At 42.2% G+C, this 23,098-nt stretch overlaps 1 protein-coding gene across 2 annotated transcripts in view; it reads right to left on the bottom strand.

The window, feature by feature from the left end:
- Positions 1 to 2,726: 2,726 nt before the first annotated feature.
- Aifm1 (apoptosis inducing factor mitochondria associated 1) overlaps positions 2,727 to 23,098 on the bottom strand; it is a 39,718-nt gene continuing 19,346 nt past the window's right edge. The window contains exons 6-16 of one of the 2 annotated variants that reach the window (XM_051141036.1): positions 22,276 to 22,366; positions 15,204 to 15,288; positions 14,541 to 14,617; positions 13,444 to 13,552; positions 11,734 to 11,841; positions 11,130 to 11,218; positions 9,542 to 9,682; positions 7,490 to 7,632; positions 5,742 to 5,866; positions 3,332 to 3,528; positions 2,727 to 2,998 (exon numbers count right to left, since the gene is read on the bottom strand). In XM_051141036.1, the coding sequence (XP_050996993.1) occupies positions 2,927 to 2,998; positions 3,332 to 3,528; positions 5,742 to 5,866; positions 7,490 to 7,632; positions 9,542 to 9,682; positions 11,130 to 11,218; positions 11,734 to 11,841; positions 13,444 to 13,552; positions 14,541 to 14,617; positions 15,204 to 15,288; positions 22,276 to 22,366 (1,237 nt within the window). In that variant the 3' untranslated portion in view covers positions 2,727 to 2,926. The remainder of the gene's footprint in view (positions 2,999 to 3,331; positions 3,529 to 5,741; positions 5,867 to 7,489; positions 7,633 to 9,541; positions 9,683 to 11,129; positions 11,219 to 11,733; positions 11,842 to 13,443; positions 13,553 to 14,540; positions 14,618 to 15,203; positions 15,289 to 22,275; positions 22,367 to 23,098) is intronic. The other variant, XM_051141035.1, reaches the window with a different exon arrangement.

A 23,098-nucleotide genomic window follows, 5' to 3' on the forward strand; every position in this document is an offset into this window, starting at 1 on the left:
ATTTTTTTGACTGGCTGGTCTAGAACTTGTTATGTAGACCAAACTGGCCTCAACATGGCATTAAAACCATGTGTCACCATACCTAGCCATGGTCATATTTTATGCATTTTTCAAAGATGGCTCCTACCTCGCTCATAGAAGGCAATGAACATTGAATAGATGGAATAGGTCACTTATTTTTTTAGTTCATTGTATTAGAGTGACATAAAGACAATTGCTGCCAAAGAATTAAACTGAACTGTAAATATCATAAAACAAATACGAATCTTTTTTTTTTTTTTTTTGGTTTTTTCAAGACAGGGTTTCTCTGTGTGGCCCTGACTCTCCTGGACTCGCTTTGTAGACCAGGCTGGCCTCAAACTCATAAGAGATCCACGTGCCTCTGCCTCCTGAGTGCTGGGATTAAAGGTGTGCACCACCACACCTGGCCTACAAATCTGATTTTTTAAAAAGACAGGCCTCACTATGTAGCCCTGGTTGGTATGCATCCTGCTATTTAGACCAGGCTGGCCTCTAACTGATCTGCTTGCCTCTGCCTCTTGAGATAAGATTTTTTTGTTCATTTGGTTTGTTTTTTTTCAAGACAGGCTTTCTCTGTTTAGCCTTGGCTGTCCTGGACTTGCTTTGAAGATCAGGCTGGCCTCAAACTCAGAGATCCACCTGCCTCTGCCTGAGTGCTGGGATTACAGGCATGTGCCACTGTGCCTGAGTTTGATAATGTCATGTTTTAAAATGGAACTCCGTGAATCCTGCAGAAGGGAAGGTAGGATTGTAGGAGCCAAAGGGGTCAAGGAAACCACAAGAAAAAACACAAAATCAACTAACCAGGGTTCATAGGGGGTCAAAGACTCTGAGCCAAACATCAGGGAGCATACATAGGACACACCTAGGCCCGCTGTGTAGGTTATGGTTGTATACCTTTGTCTTCTTGTGGGATTCCTAATAGATGGTGCAGGGGCTGTCTTTAACTCTTTTGCCTGCTCTTGGGACCCCTATCCTCCTACCAAGTTGCCTAGTACAGACTTAATATGAGGGGAGGTACCTAGTCTTATTACAACTTGATTTGCCATGGCTGGTTGATATTCATGGGAGGCATGCCTTTTTCTGAAGGGAAAAGGCAGAGTATGATCTGGGGAGAGAGGTGATGGGGAAGTGATGGGAGGGGAAACTGACTCATCTTTCCATCCCTTCTTTCTTATGGTTTTTCAAGACAAGGTTTTTCTGTATATCTTTGGCCATCTTGAAACTCATGATGTAGACCAGGCTGGCCTCGAACTCAGGTCCTCCTGCCTCTGCTGCCCAAGCACTAGCATTAAAGGAATATGCCACCACTGCCTGGCCTTTCTTTTCTTGAAAGATCTCACTAGCAAGTGGAGCAGGGACTGGCTCTCACATGAATTCTGTTGTCTGCTTTTGGATCCCTTTTCCCTAGCTGGGCCTCAGTGGGAGAGGATGCACTTAGCCCTGATGCAACTTGATGTGCCTGGGCAGGTTGGTGGTGGTAGTGTGGCTCCCCCTTTCTAAGGAAAAAGGGAGAGGGGAAAGGGAGAAGGGGGTGGGCCTGGGAGAAGAGGAAGGAGGGGGCTGTGATAGGGATATAAAGTGAATAAAGAAGTAAATTTAAAATGATTTAAAAAAAAAAAGATCTCAGCCAGGCGTGGTGGCACATGCCTTTAATCCCAGCACTCAGGAGGCAGAGGCAGGTGGATTGCTGTGAGTTCAAGGCTAGCCCGGTCTACAAAGTGAGTCTAGGATAGCCAAGGCTACACAGAGAAACCCTGTCTTGAAAAAACCAAAAAAGAAAAAAGAAAAAAAAAAAGAAAGAAAAAGAAAAGATCTCACTATATGGTCCAAACTTGAGGCAATCCTCTTGCCTCAGCCTCCTGAGTGCTAGGATTATAGGCATGTGCCATCATCACAACTGACCTCTAAACATGTCAGTCTGAATATAAAGAGCCAATTCTGGAGCAGTTAGTTGTTCACTAGAAAGCTGAATTTTTACTATGTGTATTTGCTTACTCACTCAGTGATAATTTATTAAGTACCTATTACAAACCAGAGCTTTTTTGCTTCTGCAGACATGACAAAGACCTTAATGCCATGGTGCCTGCTTCCAGGAAGCAATGGGTCAGTAGCAAGACCAAAAATAAGGTTGGATTTGAAAAGGTCAAGCAAAATCTTCGTAGAAATAGTGAACTGTCATGCTGGGCAAGGTAGTGTACACCTTTAATGCCCATGCTTACGAAACAGAAGCAGTCAGATCATGGAGCCAACATGGTCCACACAGAAAACTCTGGGCTGAAAGAGCTACAGTGAGACCCTACCTCAAAAAATCCTTTCTTTATGGGGCTGTAGAGGTGGCTGAGTGGTTAAGAGCATGGTTGTTCTTGTAAACCAGTGTTCCCAATACCATATGGTGGCTTACAACAGGATATAACTCTAGTCCCAGGGGATCTACTGGCCATTTGTGGCCTCCATGGGCACCAGGCACACAAGTGGTACGCAGATATATGTAGAGGCAAAACATCCATACACATAAAATAAGATTAGTGCTGTGGGCTGAGAGGTATGGGGGGGCAGGATTATAGAGAGCTGACAGGAGTTTAGCATAAATTGTCACATGCATGGCTGAGAAAAATCATACATCTGGTAGTAGCTGCAGTCAGCTTGCTGGAATGTACACATTTTCCCCTTCATCTACCGACTTCTTTTAAAATAAAACAACTAAATATAAAAGAATCAGATTTTAATTTTTGATATGCATCTATACAGATGAAAATATTCACAAAGGCTTGTTCGATTCTTGCTCCTACATAAAGAGAAAGTATGCTGAATTAAAAAAAAAAAAGACTTCTTTTTTAATCCACTCAACCCCCGCACCCCTCGCCAGGGATGAAAAAGTGCTTGTGTATTCCATGATAGGGCTTCAATCTTCATGAATGTTGAAAAGTTTGGCTACTTCATTGAGATCTTCATGCTGCTCACCGTCCTTAATGATCTGAGGGAGAGAGTAACAATAGGTTTTTAACTCATTCCATGTGCGCCCAGCCCTAACTCACACAATGGGGCTGCCTGGGCTAGTCTCCAGTTACGCACTGGCAGGGGATTGTGGGAACAACTTTCTACTAACCCCAAATGAGCAGCTGGACAAGTCTCAGGCCATTCAGCCAAGTCTCAAGTAAAAAAGAAATGGTTCTAAGCCAAGGCTATGCCTTTGTTTTGCTTAAGTACAATCTGACCTTGGCGGACAATGCATCCCAGGGCACCTGATCAAGGCACAGGAATGGTTTCCAACCTCCAGTTCCCATCTTCCTCCACGGGAAGCACCTACCTTCCTTGCAATTGGCATTCGGTTAAAGACGTTCCACAGCACAATCCCCACCACAACTTTGTCCCTGAGGTAGAAAATGACACCTTTGCCATAATCCTCCCCTTCAACAGGGACCTGTGGCACTGCAGGGGTGCTGGGAGGAATGGTGATTTCAGAGGCTTCGGACTCAGTCTCACTTTCCGAGCGGATACCGGTTCCTGTGGCCAATCCCACAAACAAATACAAAACCAAAGTTCAGTCATTTTGAGCTTGGAAAACTCTAGAAAGCAAATATCTTTGTATGTGTTTAGGTACACCATGTGTATGCGCTCGTGGCAACCTCAGGGATCATTCCTCGGGACTGCTTTTTTCAAAGTCAGTACCTTTTTCAATGGAACTCACCAAATAGGCTAGGCTCACTGGCCAGGAAATTCTGCATCCCCAGTGCTGGAATTACAAGCATGTGTAATTTCAAATGTCATTTCTGGGGACTTAATTTCCCTCCTCATGTTTGCAAGGCAAGTTTCTTTACCAACTGACCTATTTCCCCCACCTGGAAAGTTTCTTTTTTTTCTTTTCATTTTTTAAAAGACAGGGTTTCCCTATGTATCCTTGGCTGTCCTGGACTTGTTCTGTAGACCAGGCTGGCATTGAACGCACAGAGATCCACCTGCTTCTGCCTCCTGGGTGCTGGGATTAAAAGTGTGTGCCACCAGGCCAGCTCAAAAGTTTCTTTTGAAACTGGCTTCAAAGCCCAGCGGTGGTGGCACATGCCTTTAATCACAGCACTTGGGAGGCAGAGGCAGGTGGATCTCTGTGAGTTCGAGGCTAGCCTGGTCTACATAGTGAGTTCCAGGATAGCCAAGACTAACACAGAGAAACCCTGTCTTGAAAAAAAAAAAAAAAAAAAAAAAAAAAAAAAAAAAAAAAAACCCAAAACAAACAAACAAACAAAAAAACAAACCAAACCAATAACAACAACAACAAAAACAACCCCAAAACTGGCTTCAAGCTATTTTTAGATGGGTTTTGTTTTTTTTGTTTTTTGTTTTAAATTCTTCAGCATATTCTCCAGACACTTTTGAGTAACAGAGCCAAGAGAAGTTCTTTCTTGCTTCCTATATCCTGGGCACTGTTGAATACGACCTTACACTTTGCTACTTTACTACTTCATTTACATTTTATGCTATAGACATTTCCAGGTCATTTGGATCTTTCCAAATTATAAACGGTTTTGAACCTCTCTAAGAAGCATTCATGATTGTACTGGTTAGTTTTTTCGGGTTGTTTTGTTGTTGTTGTTGCTGTTTTGGTTTTTTTGTCAATTTAATAGAAGCGAGAGTAATCTGAGAAGATCTGCCTCTATCAGATTGGCCTGCAGACAAGTCTGTGGGGCATTTTCCTGATTAATGTTTGACACGGGTGGGACCAGCCCACCACAAGTGTTAGGGGTACCATCCTTGACTGGTGGTTCTTCCTTGTATAAGTGGCCAATTAGGCCATGGAGAGCAAGCCCATAAACATCATTCCTCCATGGTATCTGCTTGAGTTCCTGTGTTGGCTTCCCTAAGTGATGAACTGTGATCAGGACATTGAAGCTGAATAAACTGTTCCCTCCCAAGTAGCATCCGGTCATGTTCTTTATTACAGAAATAGAAAGCAAACTAGGAACCACAATTCAGAACAGTAGACACTAGCTACATACAGCTATCTAGATAATGAAATGTTTCCAGTTAGATAGAATTCAGGGTTTTTTCTTCTCTGAGACAGGGTCTCATGTAGATTAGACTGACCTTGAATTTACAGATAATGTACTGTATTCTCCTTTTTAAAACGTGACTTGTCCATGAAACATATCCAACAAAAAAAAAGATGGTTAAATAACTTAAGCCAAGGTCATGGAATAAGGCCAAGGAGCTAATGAAAGGGATGCCTGTGGGAGGAAAACCCATTCTGAGAGTGGTACTTCCTATCTGAAGCAGACCCAGATTTGACAACTGGAACTAGAGTCAGCTTAAGAACTCCTTAGCCCAATTCATTACTTCCCAGGGTCCAGGGAAGGCAGCAAGCCCTAAGCTGAGGTTCTCATACCTGGTTCTAAATATTATTATGAAACAGGCAATATAAAGAAAATAAAAAGTTCAATTTTGCTTCATCAGTTAGATTTTCTCAGCCCCAAGAAACAAACTAGAGTTACTAATCAGGATGCTGCCCACTGTCTAGGATGGATACCTACGATACCTGAGTCTGGACTTTGACCAGGATCTCAAAGCACCAAAGAATGGGAAGTTTGGGTTTGGTTACCCTTAAAGCACAATATAGAGGCTTTGGATGCCAGCTCCCTCTTGCCCACACAGAGTCAACTTGTTCAGGGGAATCAGATCCACTGCTTCTCAACATTCTTCCTAGAGGAGTGGTTGGGTTTCCTTACCTGACTGCTCTGTGGCAGATTTTGGGTTGTCTTGTGCAGTTGCTTTTGCAAAAACACCGACTGTGGGCAAACTACTATCCACAAGACCAATAGCTTCATAGCCAACATCAGGACCCAAATCACTCCTATGAAAGGAAAGAGAAGAAGACATCTGTCAAAGGACCATAAGGAATGGCATGGTAGCACATTCTCTTCATAACACTCTACTTTCATGCTCAAATAACTCCCGCTTTATAATAAGAGGAATGCCAAACAGATTTATTGTCACCAGGACATCTGAGGGCAGGATTATCTCAAACAGCATTTTCCCCTCAAGAAATTACTACACACATCATACCCATATAATGATTTAAACTTCCTAATTTTTTAATCCCACACCTTATATGGGGTTGGATAGGTCTCCACCTTTTTTTTCTATTTGTTTGTTTTTGACACAGGGTCTCACTGTGTAGCCCTGTCTCCCTGTAACTAGCTCTGTAGATCTAGCCTTGAATTCATAGAGATCTGCCTGCCTCTGCCTCCAGAGTGCTGGGATTATAGGCATACACCACCACATCTGGTTCAGGTTCCCTACTTTTGATACTATCTGCTTTTCTTTAACTCACATTAAAACTGCCTTCTTATAGCTTTAAAATGTGTCCTATTTGATGAAATTTAAAATTTAATGATTATGGTTTTATTAACTTAAAATACCATTTCTTAGCCTTCACCTGGAGTGACTTCTTTTTCTCTTTCTTTCTTTCTTTCTTTCTTTCTTTCTTTCTTTCTTTCTTTCTTTCTTTCTTTCTTTCTTCTCTTCTTTCTTCCCCCTTCCTTCCTTTGCTTGCTTTCTTGTGTGTGCATGCATGGATACATGCATGTGCTATGGTATATGTGGAGGTCAGACGACAACTTGTGGAAGTACGTTCTCTTTACCATGTAGATCTCAGGAATTAAAGCAAGGTCATCAAGCTTGGCAACAATTTTTGCACTTGGTGAGCCACCCCACTTCAACTCCCTTACATATATCTTTCTCAATCTGCCAGGCACTTCACAAGGCTATCCAAGGGACAGGCACATCATGATTATGGCTTGAGATTATAATCTCCTCTGCCCCACCGCCACCCCCACCTCCCCAGGACAGGGTTTTTCTCTGTGTAGCCGTGGCTGTCCTAGACTCACTTTGTAGACCAGGCTGACCTGTAACTCACAGAGATTTGCCTGCCTCTGCTGGGATTACAGGCATACACCACTATGCCCGGCTTGGGGTTATAATAAATTAGGGATCCTAGTAAAGAATAATTAAAATACACTGCTGCCTATTCTTAAGGCTACACTTCTATACCAATTACTATAGGTCAAACTCTTACTTTCTCAGACACTGGTGCAATTTCCACCCATTTTATGCATGTCAAATAGGGTACTTTTATTCAATGGCCCTTAGGGGCAGACAGTATGAACATGAGGTAGAACTTTCTCCTTTCTGTAGAAAGGTAAATAGGCTGGGCACATTGGCCCACGTCTTTAATCCCAGCACTCAGGGAGGCAGACGCAGGTGGATCTCTGTGACTTCAAGGCCAGCCTGGTCTTCAGAGTGAGTCCAGGACAGTCAAGGCTACACAGAGAGACCTTGTCTCAAAAAACAAAACCAACCAACCAAAACAAAACAAAAAAGGTAAATGGACAAGGAAACCAAATCAAAAACTCTCTTTTGAGCTCATTAATACAAAGTTCCAACCAGCTGTGTTGCCAAAGTACAGAACTATTACCAGAACATTGACTGATGCCAGTATGGCTTAGCAGCTCCAGTCATATTTTCTCCAGCCAGTCTTCCACTCACAACAGCATGATCATGATGTTCTACTCGCCTTCGACCCAACTTTATATCATAGAAGCATGCAGCATCTCCTGCCTTTGGAAATAAATATATTATGGAAACAATGTATTCTTTTGTTTGTTTGTTTATTTGTTTGGGTTTTTTTTTTTCGAGACAGGGTCTTTCTGAGTACCCTTGGCTGTACTGGACTCGCTTTGTAGACCAGGCTGGCCTTGAACTCACAGCGATCTGCCTGCCTCTGCCTCCCTGAGAGCTGGGATTAAAGGCGTGCGCCACCACCGCCTGGCCTGAACCAATGTATTTTTAAAAACCAAGTTAAAGGAAGAAGATAAACTTTGGGCCCCAAAGGACCCTGCAATGTTAATATTTTCCATCTATAAGCTAGAATCATTCCTAAACACGTGAAATATGGTTTTTAAAGAAACTGTTCTATATTCTACAAACTATCCTAAATCTTCTTTGCTTCATATATGCCTCTTTCTGCCCATTTTATTCTAGCAGATAGGCTACTTAATAATGGAGTGTTGAGGAATATTCTTTTCATTACTTTGGAGAATGGGTCTCTATATATAGCCCAGGCTGGCCTCAAACTAATGATTGTCCTGTCTCAGCCTCCCTAGTCCTGGGATCATAAACCTTCACCACTATACTCGCTTCTCTATGTGGAAAACGGTTTTCAGATATGACTGCCTATTATCTAGAAGTTGTTTCTAAGATAAGTGGTTGTGTTTTTTTTAACACTCAGTAGTCAGTCAGTAAGTGGTGAAAGGAGTATTTATTATGTACAAAAGCTGGGTTCTTATATATGGTTTGGTAAGCTAAAAGCAGCATGAGCCTTTTCTATGGGGAGTGTAGAACCCAGTACAGGAACGATACAGCATTGTTCTTAACTTCAAGGGAATGTAAACAAGTACTGTACCCTAGAAGAGGTATAGATTCAACAAGCTAAGTGTTTCAAAGAACCCTCAGCTAGGGGTGAACAGGGCCAGCTTCATGCAGGATGTGGTGTTTGAGCTCTCCAACTCTTGTTCATTTTTTTATAGCTATTCAGACTCCTCCAAAGCAACCTAAAAATCCAATAAGTGAACAACGGCAAAGTAAACTATGAAGTCTATTTAATGGGATATTATGTAATCATTAAACTGTTTACAGAGTCTCTAGCCAACAAGGAAAACGCTTACTTTTATAATGTTAAACGAAAAATAGCAGAATACAAGTGTTTATATATAGTAGGCTTACCACAACCACATAAAACGAAGGAGGAAAAACCCTTATGTTCAAAAAAACAAAGGAAGGAAATAAACTAAAACATTTCTGGTTGCTACAGGTAACTGACCCCCTTTTTTCCTTCTTGTCTGTGTATTCTACATTGAATACATAGTACAATAGGCAAAAAAAAAAAAAAAAAAAAGAACAAGAAACTCCAGACTTAGAGGAAAATATCCCTTCACAGCACCTATGGTCTTAGTTACAGAATCCATAACCAAACAATACATTGCAATTTTCTAGCAATAGGGAAGTTACCTCATAGTTCCAAGATACAAAAGTCTTGCTTTTATCATAATAGGTATTAAAAATAGCTGAAAATGAAAACAGGATGACTTTCCTTTCCAGGGGACACGCTGGAAAACTGCTTCAGCCTACATTCTCTGGACTTTGAGCTACAGCCACACACCCTGCTCTTCTCACTCTGCCATAGCTTGCAGATGGGACCATATGTGCTCTTCTAATACAAGCACCTCACAAGTTTCTAGTGGCTCTCCCTGGCCAGCAAACACGTTGATTCTGTTTGGTTAAGCTATTAATGAACTGGGTTTGCTGGCTTATTCTGAAACCCAGGATGGCCTTGAACTTGTGGTGATTCTCTTGCCTATGCCTCCAAAGTGCTGAGTTTATGGGAGTGAACCACCATGCCTACAGAGCTTTAGCACACCTACAGGCTGAGAGCAATGACTCACAAAAGGTTATGCTGTAGCATACTTACCACCCAGATGTTAGAACGTGCTTGTAGCTCTGCATTTACCCGGAAGCCACCAAAATCTGAATCTATTTCCAGTCCGCCAGTCTTGGCCAACTCAACATTAGGCTCTAGGCCCACAGCTGCCACTATGTGATCAGTTTCCACCTGAAAGAAAAAAGTAATTCAGTTGATTACCAGTTTTCACTGATGCTCATTCACATCACAACTTTATATCACATCATTAAGAATTAGACTTTCCTCTGACATGAACTCTGGTGCCCCATATTTGACCACTTCCCCATGGTGGGGAGGTCTGGTGGCACTCAAAGAAAGAATAAGCAGGCTACCAAGATGAGACTTGATAGCCTATGACCATATAGTGGGGGAGGAGGTATCCCTTGATTATAGACCTAGGGAAGGGGAATAGGGTGAAAGCAGGAGGGAGGGAGGAACAGGAGGATACAAGTGATGGGACAACAATTTAGCTATAATCTGAATAAATTAACAACAACAACAACAAAAAAGGAATTAGACTTTCTCCCAGCACTTGAGAGGCAGAGGCAGGTGGATTGATGTGAGTTCAAGGCCAGCCTGATCGACAAAGTGAGTCCAGGAGAGCCAAGGCTACACAGAGAAACCTTGTCTCAAAAAACGATAAAACAAAACAAAACAAAAAAAGAATTGACTTTCAGCTAGGCTCGGAGCACAAACTTGTATTCCGAGCACTCTGGGCAGCAGAGGCAGGTAGATCACTGTGAATTCGAGGCCAGCCTGATGTACCTAGTGAGATAGCCAGGGCTACTCAGAGAAACCCTGTCTCAAAAAGCCAAAAACCAAAGGGTGAAATAAAAGAAATAAAGAAACAAAGAAAAGAAATTAGATTTTCAAAAAGTTAATGTCCTCAGGAGCCCAATAACTCAGGCTTTTTCTATCAAGGGGCTGGGGTATAGTTCAGTGGTAGAATGCTTGTGTAGTATGCTGGGCACAAGGACATGGGTTCAATTCCCAATACTGTTCAAAACAAAGAAAATGAAAAATAAAGAAAACAGTATTAGAGCTTTAAAAAATAGTCATGGGGGCTGGAGAGATGGCACTGACTGCTCTTCCAGAGGTCCTGAGTTCAATTTCCAGCAACCACATGGTGGCTCACAACTATCTGTAATGAGATCTGGTGCCCTCTTCTGGCCTGCAGGTGTATGTACATGCAGGCAGAGCACTGTATACACAATAAATAAATCTTTTAAAAAATCATGGGTTAACTTACCTCTAGTAAATAGATTTTAAGTTCTGCTTTTGTAAGAACACCCCCTCACCCCTACAAGCTCCATATGTAATCCACATCACCTGGTCAGAAATCTATTACCCTAGCAGGACTAAAGACTAACACAGTCAGGAAGGGGCTAAGGGAAAACAGTTCACAGGTATCCACTCTGGTTTTCATCATTCTGTTAACTCTCAAAATTGGGAGCTGTTAATGGTAGCTGCTAAGAACACAAAGCAGTGATGTCAAGTAAAGAATGAGAAAAGGGAAATGGAAAGGACAGACTAGAAGGCCTTCTGGCATTCTATCTGTTCTTCCTTACCTTCCTTTCATCTTTCAGCATAACCTTACCTTCCTTCCATCTTTCAGTGTAATGAGTAACCTGCCACCCCTGACTCCAACTGATTGCACAATTGCATTGGGCATCACTTTCACACCCTCTGTAAAGACAAATGAGACCGAGAACTGAGCTCACAAGGCTGGGACCTCTGTGAAGAGTAAGGAAGGTGGCTGGAGGCCTCCTGCGTAGTAAAATCAGTCATCTTCACATGCAGGCAGCCTTGAGGAACTACAAGAACCTACACACAGTCTGTTTCCAGCATGTCTGGGAATGTGGTACCTCAGATTTGAAATGCTTGTGACCTTGTCTGACTGAGCAATAGTGAAACATTTCCTCTGCCAGGTGCCAGGAATTACATCAAAGGAGTTCCCCCCAAAACTAACTTTGCCTTAGTTACTCTCAAAAGAAAGGAGTTGGGGTTGGAGAGATGGCTCAGTGGTTAAGAGCACTGCCTGCTCTTCCGAAGGACCTGGGTTCAATTCCCAGCACCCACATGGAGGCTCACAACTGTCTGTAACTCCAAGATCTGACACCCTCACACCAATGCCCATAGATTAAAATTAAATAAAATATTTTTTAAAAAGAGAAAGGAGTTTATGGACACGGTCTCTCTACCTCGCTTGACTTTTTCCATGGTCCAGTTGCTGAGGTATTCAGGAAGGATCTTCCCCATGTTTCCTTTCTCAGGGAACAGCTGAATCACTTCCACGCCCGAGGCCTGAGCTGTGAAGAAGAGGGTAACTAGTTATAGAAGGCCAAAGCCAATCCCAGGAAGACAGGGGGAGAGGTAAAGGAGAGCTAGTCAATCCTGACTAAAGGCAGAGCAAAGCTGCCAAGCAGACCATAGCTCTTGCCTGTGGGGCACTCAAGCAAGAGGGTGTTGATGGCTGAGTTTATTCAAGGCAAAGACAGCAGGTGTCAGAGCTTCCTTCCCTGGATTAAGCTACCAGCTGTGAATTTAGTGCACATCCACCCATGTGGTCACCTGAGGTTTATATAAGGGCTTTTCAAGCTCTGAATAGGAAGCACCTTCCTCAAAAGATACCCTGAATTTAGCATGTGCACCAAGGCATGTGCATTCACATAATCACATCCCATCTCACCCCCACCAAACAAATATAATTTAAGACAGAAACACAGTGGTTATGAAACACTCAAAGCAGAACCCACAGACCTGTTTAGCTGGAAACCATGATATTCCTGAAGGAAGCGTTTGGTTTTTTACAACTGCAACAATTCACAAATCCACAGTTCTCTACTTTGCATGGCCCTTTTCACCTTCCTAAACGAGTTTTTTAAATATCTGATTTTTAAAGAGTCTTAGAGGAGAAGGTACAGGAAAGGAAAGAAAGCTCCGCTGTTATTTAGGTGACAACTTTCTGGTCACTGGGGGACTGACCTTACAGTTTTTGTGTTTTGTCAACTTGACAAAAGCTGGAGTTATCTGGAAAAAGGAACCTCAATTGCGAAAATTCCTTCATCAAACTATATGTAGACAAGTGTGTAGGGCTTTTAAAAAATTATTATTATTAATGATTGATGTGAGTGGGCCCAGCACACTGTGGGAATGCACGGTCCTTGGGCTGGTGGTCTGGGATCTATAACAGGCTGAGCTGGGCGGTGGTGGCGCACGCCTTTAATCTCAGCACTTGGGAGGCAGAAGCAGGCGGATCGCTGTGAGTTCGAGGGCAGCCTGGTCTACAAAAGTGAGTCCAGGACAGCCAGGACTGTTACACAAAGAAACCCTGTCTCAAAAAAAGAAAAAAGAAAGAAAACAGGCTGAACAAGCCATGAGGAGCAAGCCAGTAAGTGGTACCCCTCCATGGCTTCTGTATTAGCTCTTGCCTCCAGGTTCCTGCCCTGATGGAGTTCCTCCCGGACTTCCTTTAGTGATGAACAATGATGTGGAAGTACAAGCCAAATAAGCACTTTCCTCCCCAAACTGCTTTTGGTCATGGTGTTTATCACAATGATAGAACCTACCTAGATGGAAATCCTTGTCCTGATCTTAGTTCTTAGCTTTTCATTCAATAAACTTCTTTAGGGGGAGGAGTGAGGTGGGGGAGGGTTTTGCTTTATAGCCCCAGGCTAGCCTTAAACTCACTATGTAAGCCAGTCTAAAATCTAACTCAAAATCTTCCTGCTTCTGTCTCCTGAGTGCTGCAATTGTAAGTATGTGCCAACATGCCTGGACTAATTCTATAAACACTGATCAAGCTCCTTGAACTCTTCCTGGCAAATATATTTCTAGAATTTGTGACAGTTCAACAAGATGTGTAAAATATGACTAGAGAAAGAAAACCAAGGATGACTGTCAGTACTCACACTTTCTGCCAAGTGCGCAGGCCAGTTCACTCCCAAGAAAGCCTCCACCAATAACTGCAATGGACTTGACTTCCCGTGAGACCTTCTCCAAGGCCCTAAAATCTCCAATCTGCAATAATAATCCAAGAAAATATTTCCCTTACCTCTTCTGCAACAGACATTTGCACATAACATCTTATACAAAGTGGCTCAATTATAGCTTCTAAGTTATTAATGTGAATATCTTTCTCTGTTGTAACATTCATTCTAGCAACAGTGGTTGTCAACTGGTAGCAGTTTTTCTCCCCAGTTCAAGGTGGGTATGTGGCAGTATCTAGAGACATTTTGGCTGTCAGGATAAGATGCTCCTGGTCTCTAGTGGAGAAGTCAGTGATGCTGCCAACATTGCAAAGCAAAAGACAACTTCCCACACAAAGAACTATTCAGCACAATAATCAAGAATTTAAAAAACAGGCCAGGCCAGGCTGGGTAAGGTGGCGCATGCCTTTAATCCCAGCACTCCGGAGGCAGAGGCAGGCAGATCAGACCGATGTGAGTTCAAGGCCAGTATGGTCTACAAAGTGAGTCCAGGACAGCCAAAGCTACACAGAGAAACGATGTCGCAAAAAACCAAAAAACAAACAACAACAACAACAAAAAAAGAATTTAAAAAACAGTACAAACTTCATCCACTATCCCTAAGTGTGGCTAGAAAATACTAGCAAGGCATAGTGTGAAGAAGCAAACAATTTCCTTTTCCTTTTTCCTTGTATAATCAACCTTTTGCACCAAAGTCTTCACAAAGTACTCGTAATGAAAAAAATGCCCAGAGACCACAAAGAGTTCTGCTGGATCAAATACATCAAGAGAAAACAACTGTGGAAGGGCAATCAGAACTATAGTAAGCAATAAAAATCAAACATAGCTTTCTCCTAGAAGCATAGAACCCTTGAGTGAAGTCCTGGAGGTGCAGGGAGAAGTGACTTGTTCAAAGCTAGATAACAAATCTGGAGAAGAGATATAAACAGAATTTGGGTCTCCCAACAGGAGGAAGCACTTGGAGCCACAAAAGTGTGTTACCTTTTTAAAAAAACACAAAGCAAACACTAAAGAATTACCTTTCTGAAAAGTGTAGTTCTACTCTTCACCTCTGCTCCAGCCCTATCAATGGCAGACAGGCTTCTTGGCGTGCCTCCTGGAAATAAAGGAAAATCCTTCAACCTATAAGCAGGAGCTAGCCCAAGAAACCCCTAAAGGTAGGAGCGCTTTCTGCTTTGACTGTGGTGAAGGATGCTTGGTGTCACAGCAGTAGTGGTGGTTGTGGTAGTGGCTGTGGCTGCTGCTGCTGCTGCTAATACTACCCTGGAGTGACCAGCAAATAAGTCAGCTTGCCTCACAGCGGGCCTCTTATCCATTTCCTTTAAGAAACAGATCTGAGTCTCCTTCTAGGGGACTTAGCCTCAATGACTAGTCAAGTCAAAAAGGCTTACTTCCATGGTGTGTGTATCTCTTGTCAGTTTTCTGAGATAGGCTCTTACAATCTGAGATCAGGCTAGCCTCAAACTCACTCAGGCAATAGCCACTTTTTTCTAACAAACTTTATTTAAAAATTGCAAATAAATAAAAACATCACACACCCAAGTTAAGAAGACAACTACATTAGAGACTGGGTATACGTTTTCCTAAGAATAAGTTGCAATATCTTTTCAAGAGAAAGCTAGACTCTAAAGTTTGGATGAGCTACCATAGTAGAGAAAACAGCCGCCTCCAGAAATACTCACCTGTTGCAATCAAGCACTTTTCAAAGGTTATCTGAGAGCCATCATTAAGTTTCACCATGTTGCCTCTTACATCCAGCTGCACTACCTGGTACAGTTGCATGCATACACACAAAAGGTAGACACGAACAAGTTATGAAAAACTACTGTGATATAATAGTCACCATTTTAAAGTGTACAATTTATTGGTTTTTAATCTATTTACCACTATCTAATTCTAGAACATTTCATGCCCACAAAAAAGCCTCTGAACCTATGCTGTCACCATTAGTTTTGACCAAAAATGATCCACTAAAAAATTGTATCTAAGTAGTTATTGGGACCATAGTTTTAGGAACCCAGTTTCTTTTCTTTTTTTCTTTTTTCTTTTTTTGGTTTTTCGAGACAGGGTTTCTCTGTGTAGCTTTGGCTGTCCTGGACTCGCTTTGTAGACCAGGCTGGCCTCAAATTCACAGTGATCCACCTGCCTCTGCCTTGCGAGTGCTGGGATTAAAGGCGTGCATCACCACACCCAGCAGGACCCAGTTTCTTTAAACAACCAACATTAGCATCAGTTGAATTCCCAACCTTCCATCATGATTTATAGAAACGGACAACGGAGAAAGTCTTTTCTGTCTTGCCATTTAGAATCCTTATTTCTTTGCTAACAACTCTACTACAGTCCCAACATCTCTGCAGAATCTTTCTCCAACTTCTAGTCTTCAGTGAAACTCAGCTATCCCTCTGCAATGTTAGAGACAGTTCATTTTCACACTCCATAACACAAGCCAGGAAGAGATAGGTATTCTCCTCTTCCATAGTTCCTGAGTGGTTGTTGCTGATGCTTCTAGAGTATTTACCCCCATCCTCTTCTGCATGAAACCTACCTACATCCCTTTAAATCACTGTTAGTAAACCACTTCCTGCCACTGCTCCTTATCTCAAGGACTTTGGAACTTGGCTCCTATTTTCCTCAGTGCCACATCCAAACTCTTGTTATTTCCTAAAATGCTACTTGTACCTCAAATATCTTACCACAAATTTCCCCCAGGCTGATTGTTTTGTTTGCTTGTTTGTTTGCGATAGGGTCCCACTATGTAGGCTGTCCTGGAACTTACTATGTAGACCAGGCTGGCTTCAAACAGTGGCAATGCGTCTGTAACCCCATTGCTGGGGAAACAAAGACAGGCATACCACAGAGGTTTGTAGCCAGTCTAACTGGATTAGTGAGTGCCAGGTTCAGTGAGAGACCCTATCTCAATAAAATAAAATAAGGTGGGTTATGAAGACACTCAATGTCAATACCTGGACATACATGAAACATTACCTGCACACACACATACATACACACACACACGCGCGCGCATATGCATACAAACTGATCCATACTTTTGTTAACTTCCTTTTTCTAGCTGTGGAGTAAGGAGACCTTTCTATTCTTGTGTGTCTAGCCATTCCTTTCTTGTTCAGAACCTTCCCCTGACAATTGTCTGCTCACTCCTCTGCCTCTTCTGAGATCTTAGACCTCAAGCCATTATGTCCAGTAATATCAATTTTTGATTCTACTTCCTCTTCAAACTTTTATCCAATTGCCTCTCTGCTGATTGTAAAAAATGAAACACCCACATAAAAACCATTCATTTTATTTACTTACTTTTACTGTACTGAGGATCAAACCATGTAAACTCTGTACCACTAAGCTATACCTCTGGCCTTTAAGTTTTTGGAGATGGGGGTCACACTCTTTTGCCCAGATTGGTCTACAACTGACTATACTATATCCCAGTTTGGCATCAAAATTTTAGCAGTCCTCCTGACTCAGTTTCCAAAATACTGGAATTAAAGGGTGACCTACCATGCCAAAATTTCATTGGAATTTTGGTAGGGGTGTGTGTTTGTATATGTGTGTGTGTGTGTGTGTGTGTGTGTGTGTGTGTGTGTGTTTTCTCATGTCTGTATGTATGGGTGTGTGTATTCATATATGTAGAAGACAAAGGACAACCTTGGGTATTGTTCCTCAAGCCCTGTCCCTGTCCACCATCTTTTGAAACAAGGTCTCATATAGAGGGCCTAGAACTCACCAAACAGGCTAGGGTGGCTGGCCAGCAAGTCCTAGGGATCCACCAGTCTCTGCCTTCCAGGCACTGGGATTACAAATACACTCTATCGGGGGCTGGAGAGATGGCTCAGTGGTTAAGAGCACTGCCTGCTCTTCCAAAGGTCCTGAGTTCAATTCCCAGCAACCACATGGTGGCTCATAACCATCTGCAATGTGATATGGCGCCCTCTTCTAGCTTGCAGGAGTACATGCAAGCAGAGCACTGTATACATAATAATAAATAAATAAATCTTAAAAAAAAAGAAAGTAAAAAAAATACGCTCTACCACACCTGGATTTGTTTACATGGGTTCTGTGTATTGAACTCAGATCCTCAAGTACTTTACTGACTAAGCTACCTTGCTAGCCCATTTAAATTTACTGAATGAATAGTGTAGGGGCTAGGGAGATGGTTCAGTAAATAAAGCACTTGGATCCCCAATATCCACATAAAAACTGTGCAGTTGTAGCCACCCAGTTATAATCCTAGTGCTGGCTAGGTGGAAACAGGATCTCCAAGTGAGCCAGCTAGCAGACTAGCAGAACCAGTAACCCCTAGGTTCAACAAGAGACTCTGGCTCAGTAAATAGGGTAGAGAGGTTCCTTCTATCAACCTCTGGCCTTTACATGCATGAGTACACACAATGTGAACATGCATATACCCATGGAGAAAATACAGGGTGGTTTGCCAGGCATGGGGGTGCATACCTTAATCCCAGCACTTGGGGGGTAGATGCAGGTGCATCACTGTGAGTTCGAGGCCAGCCTGGTCTACAAAGATACTCCAGGACAGCCAAGGCTACACAGAGAGACTCTGTCTCAAAAAAGCAAAGCAAAAAGAAAGAAAGAAAGAAAAAATACAGGGTGATGCCCAGGCAGTGGTGGCACACACCTTTAATCCCAGCACTTGGGAGGCAGAAGCAGGTGGATCGCTGTGAGTTCGAAGCCAGCTTGGCCTACAAAGCGAGTGCAGGATAGTCAAGGCTACACAGAGAAACCCTGTCTCAAAAAAAAAAAAAGAAAAAAAAAAGACAAACAAATAAAATTACAGGGTGGTTTAACTTGGCAGTATTATGAAAACCTGAAAGGGACGCCTTATATTTCTCTCCTTACCATGTTCCTTGGCAATAGAAAAACTGTGGGTCATGTTCTGCTTCCTGCCCTTGTCCTAGATTTCCTTGTACTTCTCTGTAACTTCTTTTCTGTTGTTTTTGTTGTTATTTGAGACAGGGTCTCATTATGTAGCCTTAGCTGGCCTGGAACTTTCTATGTAGACCAGGCTGGTCTCAAATTTGCAGACATCTGCCTAGCTCTGCCTCCCAGGTGCTGCAATTAAAGGCGCGCACCATCATGCCTGGTGTCCAAACAGATTTTTATCTTTCCCCTTAAGCCAGATCTTCCTCTTAAAATGTTTTCCCCAGTGCATGGGGACTATTATCTACTCTGACACACACACTAGAAATTTTATCTCTTCTCTCTCCGAAGCATCCCTCAAGCAAGTCCCTCACTCTGATCACGTTTTCCCCTATGCTGGGCATCTAACACAGTGCTACACAAGAAGTAATCTATTATTGGAAACTTGGGCTCTGGTCAGAATTTCTGGGTTCCAACTCATGAGTCAGATAAGCTGGGGTTTGTATTCTGTCTCTTGTTTATTAGTTGTACAAGTTTAGAGCAGTTATTTAAAATTTCTCTATGAAATGGAATTTATACAACTTCACAAGATTACTGTAAGGACAAAAGAACTATAAGAAATAATGAACATGAAGCATTTTTTAAAACCTTTGCTTATAAGATTCAGCTAGTAGAGTGTCTGACTAGCATGCAGGGAGTACTAGGTTCAATCTCCAGTACTGTAAAAAAGAACTCAGAGTCACTGGGCAGGGGACGTTGTTCGGGCTGAGAGTGCTTGCTTAGCATGCATCAAGCCCTGGATTTCATCTCCAGTACTGAAAAAACCCTGTATGGCAGTACATGTATGTAAATCTCCACACCCAGGAGGTGAAGGCAGGAGGGTAAGAGGTCAAGGTCATCTTTGGCTATATAATGAGTTTCACACCAGTCTGTGCTACATAAGAACCCATCTTAAAAAGAAGGTTAAAAGAAAAAGAGGCTAAAATAGGTACTATATAAATGTTAAATATAGTCCTTATAGTCCTTGTGTTTATTATCATCATCACCACCACCATCCTAAGTGGAACTATCATCATCTTTTGCCTGAATTATTAAAATAAGTTTTGAGATGGTCTATCTTTATTCTTTTTGAAAATTATACTTTACAGCCAGCAGTGGTGATGTATGCTTTTAATCCCAGCATTGGAGGCAGAGGCAGGAGGAGCTCTGTGAATTTGAGGCCAACCTGGACTACAGACCGAGTTCCAGGACAGCCAGGATTACACAGAGAAACCCTGTCTCAAAAAATTAATTTATATGGATGGATGTTCATTCTGCATCTATGTACACGTACCATATATGTGCTTGGATGGCTGTGAGATACTATGTGGATGCCATGGGCTGAACCTAGTTCTGTTAGGGGAGCAGCCAGTGCTTTTTTTTCCTGTTTTTTTTTGTTTTTTTTTGTTTTTTTTTTTTGAGACAGGGTTTCTCTGTGTCCTTGGCTGTGTTGGACTCCTTTGTACATCAGGCTGGCTTTGAACTAACAGAGACCTGCCTGTCTATGCCTTCCAGAGTGCTGGGATTAAAGGCCATGTGTGCTACCACACTCAGCTCAGCCACTGTTCTTAATTGCTGAACCATGTCACTGGCCCCTCCATCTCTAATTGTATTTATTCCCTTGAAATCCATCATGTCATAGTCAACAGTAATTATCTAAAGTTCATTTCAAGTATTTTATCTCTTTGTTCAAGTGTCACCAGCTCCTCAGTATAAGTAAAGGTCAAGCTCTCCTACATGGCATAAAAGCCTTCCATAACCAATGCCTAGTATAACGTCTCAGTTTTGTCTCTTGATACTTCCTAACTTGGATTTTTTTTTTTTTAATTCTTCTTGCCAGGCAGAGTAGCACACACCTTTCATCCTGGCATACGGAAGCAGAGGCAGGTGGCTCTCTCTGTAAGTTCCAGGCCAGTCTTCTCTACATAGAGAGTTCCAGGCCACGCATGGCTACATAATAAAACTCTGTCTCAAAACCAACCCCCCCCCAAAAAAAAAAAACAAACAAAAGAAAACCTTCTTATATTTATTTTCCAATCTATCATTTCTTTTGCCAAGTGAGGGATCAAACCTAGTACTTTACCCATGCTAGATAAGTATTCCACCCCTAAGCTACATCCCCAGACCTCTAATCAAGATTTCTGTTCTGAACTGGGTGTGGTGGCGCACACCTTTAATCCCAGCACCAGGGGGAGGCAGAGGTAGTCAGACTGCTGTGAGTTCGAGGCCAGCCTGGTCTACAAAGCGAGTCCAGAACAGCCAAGGCTACACAGAGAAACCCTGTCTTGAAAATGCGGGGAAAAAAGGACTTCTGCTTTATCAGTAGCTAGTTGTTTGCTTTCCTTATACTAAGTGTGCTTTTCTGTACCGCTGAGCACAGCTATGCGCTTAGTTCTTCTCCTGAATGGTCTTTGCTTGTATGTAATCTACATCTCTTCATTTGCTGATATTTTCTGGCTCAGCAGGTAAGGGCACTTGCTGTATGAACATGAGGCCATAAACTGCAATCCTTGCCACTCAAGCAAAAAAGCCCGGCACAGTAGTGAGTCCGTCTGTAAACCTAGTACTGAGGCGAGGTAGTGACAGAAGGATAACTTCAGGCTCAGTAAGAGACCTGTTCAAAAGGAATACAGTCGGTAGTGTAATAGAGAGGGACACCTGACACCCTTCCTACACTACACCCACACCACATACCAAACTCACACCCAGCGATCCTGGGTTCAGCTCCCAGAATCCACATGATGGCCGTTAATCATTTGTAACTCCAGTTCCAGGGGATCCAGCATCCCTTTTCTGACTTTTGGGAGCATTAGGCAATGCATACATACATAATACATACATACAGGTAAACACTCAGACATAATAAAAATAAATAAATCTAAAAAGTATTTTAATAAGATTTTAGGTCTATAAGATTTTTGGGGGGCCAGGCATGGTGGCGCATGCCTTTAATCCCAGCACTCGGGAGGAGAGGCAGACAGATCGCTGTGAGTTTCGAGGCCAGCCTGGTCTACAAAGTGTGTCTAGGACAGCCAAGGCTACACAGTGAGACCCTGTCTCGGAAAAAAAAAAGATTTTTTTTTCTCCTTGCATTTAGTGCACTGCCCATGTCTCCCGTTAGTAACTCTCAGCATACATATTTCTAACACATTTGTGAGATACAATTATCTGTGTTCCTGTTTATTTTTGTTTTCCCTATTTAACATGTCCCACTACCAGTTTAACCACATTCTAAGTCTGTATTATGGGAGAAGTTGTCAAAGATCAATCTTTCCATTTGTGCTCCTCATCCCCTTTACTTTCAGCCGTCTTCAGAGAATAGCATCACCTTTATTGAAACACTGCCAGTAGTTTACAAACATATTCTGTAGTCTGCTGTTTTTATAATAAAAATAAAGCACAAAACATCCTCCAATAACCGCTCTCCCTAAAGTCTGACAGTATTTTCCATGCTATGTTATGATGGAAGTGTTGTATTGTGCTGAAAATTTTGTCTAATCTCTTGTTATCAATAATTGCAGAGAAGGATAAAACAAAATAATAGGAAGGAAGAAAAATGCAGAAGCACAAACAAAAGTGACAAGAACTTTTAGGATTCTAGTATCTGACAATGGACTTCTCTAGAAAAGCTTAGCCAGCTTCCTACTCTAGGCTTTGCTATGGGCTTTCCGCACACAGACACTCAACAGTATTAGTCCTAAAATGCTTTGACTTTTCTTTTGATGAACGACAGTGAGAGAGGAAACATGGACTGTATTAGAAAAGCACAACACTGTGCTGGCTGGTAACTACTTAGAGCTCAACAAAGAAAGCAACTGGCGTCACCTTTTTCCCAGTGAGGACAGCCACACCACCATTCTCAATATGAGGCAGGTCCTGCGCAGAGACATAGAAAGAAGGTGGCTGGAAGTAGATGCTGCATGGGAGAAAGGAGAAAATCATAAGCATCTGGAACTGCTACAGGCTCCCCCTATAGCTTTAGTAAAATGATGTCCATCATGAAAAATAAATTCAGGCACATTTTCCAGAGGAGGTCTCTAGCCAGTAGATTTTGCTGGTAACTTGCTTATTGGGAAGTATTATACACCAGTGGTCCTCAATTGGGTGCAACTTTAGCCCCATGGGACATTTGGCAATTTCTGGAGACATTTTGGGTTAGGGTTACTTAAAAGGGGGTGCTATTGTATCTGGTAGCTAGAAACAAGGATGTGTGCTATACAGGACAGCCTATATCTCCAATAAGAATTATGTTGCCTGGTATTGGTGGTGCACGTCTTTAATCCCAGCACTTGGGAGGCAGAGGCAGGCAAATCACTGTGAGTTCAAAGACAGCCTGGTCTACAAAGTGAGTCCAGGACAGCCAGAGCTAAAACAGAGAAACTCTGTCTCAAAAAACAAAACAAAACAAAAAAACTCCAAATTGAACCCAGTAGTCTGGGGCTAGCCAGGGCAACAAAGTGAGAACTCAAATTTTTAAAAAATTAAGTAAATAATTATGGTACATTAAGCAGAGATAACTTAATTCAAAGTATGTATTCTGCATGAAAATAGAACCTAATAGTAAAGATGAGGGAGGCAAACATATTTTGGCATTTAAAGTTTTCTTAGATGTATTTACTTTATGTGTGTGTAGGTTTTGCCTGCATGT

The sequence above is a fragment of the Acomys russatus genome, chromosome X (genome assembly GCF_903995435.1).
Source record: "Acomys russatus chromosome X, mAcoRus1.1, whole genome shotgun sequence".
NCBI classification, from domain to species: Eukaryota; Metazoa; Chordata; class Mammalia; order Rodentia; family Muridae; genus Acomys; species Acomys russatus.